Raw genomic sequence first — 6,491 nt, forward strand, 5'->3', positions numbered from 1 at the left:
TCTCTGTCTGTCTGTCTGTCTGTCTGTCTGTCTGTCTGTCTGTCGCTCTGTCTGTCTGTCTGTCTGTCTGTCTGTCTGTCTGTCTGTCTGTCTGTCTGTCTGTCTGTCTGCAGGTGTCAGCAGGAAGGAGAGTTTGAGCGATGAGCCCGGTGAGTCTGCTGGAGAACCAGGAGTGGATCAGGATCGTGTGGATCAGGATCGTGTGGATCAGGATCGTGTGGATCAGGAGTCTGGTCTGATGGATGAGTCAGACGACAGAGAGACAGACAACCAGGCAGACAGACAGACACAGGGAGAGACAGGCATGGAGACAGAGAGACAGACAGGTGGAGAAATGGAAGAAAAACCTCAAAGTGAAGAAGGAGAGGAAGAGGAAGGGAAAAAAGAGGAGACAGAGGGAGAGAGAGAGGAGGAGGAGAGGAGTGGAGGAAGAGAGGACGTAGGACATGAGGAGACAAGGGAAGAAAATGAGGAGTTAGGAGAGGAGGATACAAGGGAAGGAAATGAGGAGTTAGGAGAGGAGGATACAAGGGAAGGAAATGAGGAGTTAGGAGACGAGGATACAAGGGAAGGAAATGAGGAGTTAGGAGACGAGAATACAAGGGAAGGAAAGGAGGAGGTAGGAGACGATGAGACAAGGGAAGGAAATGAAGAGTTAGGAGTCAAGGAGGCAATGGAAGGAAATGAGGAGCTAGGAGACGATGAGACAAGGGAAGGAAATAAGGAGTTAGGAGTCAAGGAGGCAAGGCAAGGAAATGAGGAGTTAGGAGACGAGGAGGCAAGGGAAGGAAATGAGGAGTTAGGAGACGAGGAGGCAAGGGAAGGAAAGGAGGAGTTAGGAGTTGAGGAGACAAGGGAAGGAAATGAGGAGTTAGGAGACGAGGAGGCAAGGGAAGGAAAGGCGGAGTTAGGAGATGAGGAGACAAGGGAAGGAAATGAGGAGTTAGGAGACAAGGAGACAAGGGAAGGACATGAGGAGGAAGGAGAGGAGGAGACAAGGGAAGGAAAGGAGGAGTTAGGAGACGAGGAGGCAAGGGAAGGAAAGGCGGAGTTAGGAGATGAGGAGACAAGGGAAGGAAATGAGGAGTTAGGAGACAAGGAGACAAGGGAAGGACATGAGGAGGAAGGAGAGGAGGAGACAAGGGAAGGAAAGGAGGAGTTAGGAGACGAGGAGACAAGGGAAGGAAACGATGAAGGAGACAAGGAGACAAGGGAAGGAAATGAAGAGGTAGGAGAGGAGGAGAAGTGACGAACAGGAAGAGGAAATAGAGAACAGGAAGGGGCGGGATCACGAGTATCTACGTCAGGTATCAATCAATAATCAATCAATTCAATCAAGGTTGGCCACACGGCTTCCGGAGAGTTGGATGATCTCATTGGCCGGCGATCCGGAAGTGCCTTGGATCGATGCTGGGCTGTGATTGGCCGGAGTGGTGCCTGGTTTTTCGGGGGCCTTATGGATGATTGACACTGAGCCCAACCAATCAGGGATTGTGTCTGAATGTTGTCTCTCTCAACAAACAACACAACAACCAATATCATCTCACTGTCAACCCTCTCTTCATATGATTGGTCCTCACTAATATTCATTATAATATAATATTATATCTTATCTTCATATAATTGGTCCTCACTAATGCTCGTTATAATATTATAAATACATTTTAATTTTAATTTAAATAAATCAACACATGATGATAAACATCACCAAGTTCCTACATAGATAATAACACAGATAATATTGATTTTATATGTTATTATTGGATAATATATGTACTGTATATACAGTATATAGATTATATATGTTTTATTGTTATATGATGGTACATTTTAAAATCATGTAAAATGTTTTATATTTCAATAGATTTAGATTTAAGTTTCATATATTTATTCTCTAAACAGATTACTGTTGTGTTGAGATTGACATATACTGTAGATTCACACTCAGATGTTATTTAAATGGTATCGTTATTTATAACCAGTTTTGGGACTATAACGCGTACAAAGCGTTACTATTACGTAAAAAGCGTTAGCAGTGATGTTGTCAGGGATAAGAATACAAATAAAATAAGTCCAGTCAAATCTATTAAAACATACATCAATCATTATGTACATATGTAAATGCTATATACATACTTATGTATATGGCATACAAATTATAATCATCTGAACTGTTTATTTATTTATTGTTTTGTTCTTGTGTGAATCAATTGTGTTTTTATTATTGCTCCTGGCTCATTTCGCTGTGTGATCCCAGGGCAGTCTGGGAAGTGTAGTCCATACTGTAAAACAAACAAGGAAATGTAGTCCATACACGAAATGTAGTCCATACAGTGGGAAATGTAGTCCATACAAGTATAACACACAGGGAAATGTAGTCCATTAATGTACTCCATACACACTATAACAGAAACAGGAAATGTAGTCCATACAGTACAATAGAAACATTGACAATGACCATATGATCTTACTTAGGGCAGCCTGGGAATTGTAGTCCATACAGCACAACATTAGCCATAGACATTCTATGCAGGTAGAGAAATTACAGCAACTATTATAATTATGTTAATACTCGTAACCAATCAACCAATCATATTCTATCATAAACAATCAACCAATCATATTCTATCATAAACAATCAACCAATCATATTCTATTATTGTACAAATCTGCCAAAGAGCCTGATCACCTTGATCCCATTATTTGTCAATAAAATGAAAAATAATATAAATTCTGCTGAATTCTGAATGTGTTTCTTTGATCAGTTACCTCTGGAGCAGTGCTTCTCAAAGTGTGGTCCAGGGACCCCCAGGGGTCCTTGAGAGGTTCCAAGGGGTCCCCAGCTAAATATAGTTAAAACAGCAGCACAATCATAACCCCTTTATACATCTATTTGAGCTTGTAGATCTCCTATTTAAAAAATAATTGTGTTGACAAAATTTTTATTATTTCTGAAATATTTTAACAACACAGATCGTGTATGGGGGTCCCTGGGGGTCCCTGGCACAACATATCTCCAGATAGGGGTCTGCGGACAAATGAAGACCCTTTGGCTAGTCTCTTTCTATTATTAAAAAAAAATAAAAATACACCTTTGCAGGTGTCTTTCTTCTTCTTCTTCTTCTTCTTCTTCTTCTTCTTCTTCTTCTTCTTCTTCTTCTTCTTCCTTCTTCCTTCTTCCTCTTCCTCTTCTTCTTCTCTACAAACATCAGTTTCTTCACATCGTCTCATAAATGTATGTTTCTTTTAAGCAAGAATCCACTGTCACACCGCAGTGTGTCTACGTAGGTGGTGCACCTCCTACTGGCTCCACTGTCACACTGCAGTGTGTCTACGTAGGTGGTGCACCTCCTACTGGCTCCACTGTCACACTGCAGTGTGTCTACGTAGGTGGTGCACCTCCTACTGGCTCTACTGTCACACTGCAGTGTGTCTACGTAGGTGGTGCACCTCCTACTGGCTCCACTGTCACACTGCAGTGTGTCTACGTAGGTGGTGCACCTCCTACTCAGCTCCATACAGCAGTACTGATTCCACTGTGAGGGTCCATGTCTCAGCTCCATACAGTCTCCTCTAGCAGACCGTGTTGGTTCTCCTCTAGCAGGCCGTGTTGGTTCTCCTCTAGCAGACCGTGTTGGTTCTCCTCTAGCAGACCGTGTTGGTTCTCCTCTAGCAGACCGTGTTGGTTCTCCTCTAGCAGACCGTGTTGGTTCTCCTCTTGCCGTCGGTCAACATGGCCGTCAGCTCCCAGCGGATGCAGTGCGGGACACCGGCCCCGCCCCCACGACCGTCCCGGATCAGAGCCAGCTTACAGAGAGTCTTCAGACTAGGGCTCAGGTCCAGGATGTACAGGTCGTCGGGACTGGCACCGCCCCCGAAGAGCACCACCCGGGCCCCGCCCACCACGCAGCTGCACATGCCGTACGTCTGCCACCGCGGGCCGCTGGCGCTTCCCTTAGGCTCCGCCTTCGTCCAGGAGAAGCTCTCTGGGTTGAACTTCCACAGGTCGTCGGAGTGGAAGGGCGACGCCCCTTTCTTCTTCTCCTCTCCGCCGCCCAGTATGTACAGCTCGCCGTTGTAGGCGAAGGCTGAGTGACCCTCCCGTTCCCCGGGGAGAAGCTGGAGCTGTCGCACCTCGGAGGGAACGACGGCTTCCTCCGGCGGAGTGCCGGGGTCGCTGGGACGCGCGTTGCTCAGCCAGCAGTCCGTCTCCGTGTCGAACACTCTTATGTTGTTGTAGTAGCCGCCGCCCCTCGCACCGCCCTGGCCCGCCACTCCCCCTCCTCCTCCTCGGCCCCCGAACACGAACATCTTGGTCCCGATGACGGTGGCCGACTGCACCTCGGAGACGGGCGGCGGGGTTCCTCTGGCGCCGACCAGAGACCAAACCATGGAGGACGTGTCCAGCCTGTAGATGTTGTCGGTGCGCCCTGTCCAGCGGGTGTACCCGCCGTAGATGTACAGGACCCTCCCCAGGACGCAGGACGAGTGGCGGTCCCGCGCCTCGGGCACCGTGCCCGTCACCTTGGGCTTGTGCCAGCGGTGGGCGGCGACGTCGTAGGCGTAGATCGCGTCGTAATAGTCCGTCCGCCAGCTCCGCCCCCACACGTAGATGACCTCCTCGATGGCCACGGCGGAGCTGTGGCCCCGGCACATGGAGGAGGGCACCTCCAGGGGGCGCTCTCCTCCCCCCAGGCCCGTGGTGGCCGGGGGAAGCTTGGTCCAGCGCAGCGTCACTGTGTTGAAGACGTGCACCTCCACCTGGAAGCTGTGCTCCACGTCGTTAGAGTCGTATGAACCCAGGAAGGAGAACACCTTCTGGCCCACCGCCACCGCCGTGGACCCCTGGACCTGGGGGAGGAGCCCCTTGAGATGGACCGTCCAGCGGAGCATCCTGACACCCGCCGGGACGGCAACCTGGGATCAATGTGGATTCAATGTGGATTCAATGTGGACTCAATGTGGATTCAATGTGGATTCAATGTGGATTCAATGTGGATTCAATGTGGATTCAATGTGGATTCAATGTGGATTCAATGTCCATCTGTCTGAGGGAATGGAGGGAATGGAGTGGAATCTGAGAATGGAGTTCTCTACGACGAGAACGATGCTCAATAAAGGAGAATGGATCTTCTCTGAGCGTTGCCTCTTTTATCGGTGCAGCCGCACAAACGACACTAGAAGCTCATTGGCCGATAGAGAACCGAAGTCCTGACGTCACTCCTTATCTCCCTGAGTCACTGAAGTCCTGAGTCACATCACTCCTTATCTCCCAGATACCCCTAGGGGTCTCCAACAGGGGGTCTGGGGCCCCTAGGGGTCAGGTACTACAGGGGGTCTGGGGCCCCTAGGGGTCAGGTACTACAGGGGGTCTGGGGCCCCTAGGGGTCAGGTACAACAGGGGGTCTGGGGCCCCTAGGGGTCAGGTACTACAGGGGGTCTGGGACCCCTAGGGGTCAGGTACTACAGGGGGTCTGGGACCCCTAGGGGTCAGGTACTACAGGGGGTCTGGGACCCCTAGGGGTCAGGTACTACAGGGGGTCTGGGGCCCCTAGGGGTCAGGTACTACAGGGGGTCTGGGGCCCCTAGGGGTCAGGTACTACAGGGGGTCTGGGGCCCCTAGGGGTCAGGTACAACAGGGGGTCTGGGGCCCCTAGGGGTCAGGTACTACAGGGGGTCTGGGGCCCCTAGGGGTCCAGGTACTACAGGGGGTCCACCAGGTCTTTGTGTGACAGCTTTTAAAACACATGTTTAGCAACTTTAGCAAAAAATAGTAGATCGGCTATTTTTGGGAAATATTATTTTTTTGGCTGACAGAGGGAAACAATTATTTATATATATGTATATATATATGTATATATATATATATATATATATATATATATATATATATATATATATATATATATATATATATATATATATACATATATATATATATATATATATATATATATATATATACATATATATATATATATATACATATATATATATATATATATATATATATATATATATATACATATAGCTAGATAGAAGATATATATATATATATATATATATATATATATATATATATATATATATATATATATATATATATATATGTATGTATATATATATATATATATATATATATGTATATGTATATATATATATATATATAGCTAGATAGAATATATATATATATATATATATATATATATATATATATATATATATATATATATATATATATATATATATATCTTCTATCTAGCTATATATTTATATATATATATATATATATATCTTCTATCTCGCTATATGTATATATATATATACATATACATATATATATATATATATATATATGTATATATAAGCACGATTCAACTTTTGTCGCTGATTAACAACACAACAGCTGTGTTAGTGATTCTTCCCCATTCTTCATTCTTCATTCACACACTCACACACGCACATGCACATGCACACACACGCACGCTCAC

General features: G+C 45.9%; 2 protein-coding genes across 2 annotated transcripts in view; one reads left to right on the forward strand and one right to left on the reverse strand.

The window, feature by feature from the left end:
• LOC308076777 (uncharacterized protein) overlaps nt 1–2,668 on the forward strand; it is a 17,816-nt gene extending 15,148 nt beyond the window's left edge. The window contains exon 13 of the mRNA XM_080417250.1: nt 114–2,668. Coding sequence (XP_080273376.1) covers nt 114–1,249 — 1,136 coding nt within the window. The 3' untranslated portion in view covers nt 1,250–2,668. The remainder of the gene's footprint in view (nt 1–113) is intronic.
• A 1,025-nt stretch (nt 2,669–3,693) lies between these two features.
• On the reverse strand, nt 3,694–4,893 carry LOC308077552 (kelch domain-containing protein 3-like; the record flags this gene model as incomplete). The annotated part of the gene is made up of 1 exon (XM_080418301.1): nt 3,694–4,893. One exon carries the CDS (start codon nt 4,891–4,893, stop codon nt 3,694–3,696), a length of 1,200 nt encoding a protein of 399 aa, XP_080274427.1.
• Between the last annotated feature and the right edge of the window lie 1,598 nt (nt 4,894–6,491).

This window comes from Gymnoscopelus braueri, assembly GCF_963280865.1.
Source record: "Gymnoscopelus braueri genome assembly, chromosome: 21".
Taxonomy (NCBI): domain Eukaryota; kingdom Metazoa; phylum Chordata; class Actinopteri; order Myctophiformes; family Myctophidae; genus Gymnoscopelus; species Gymnoscopelus braueri.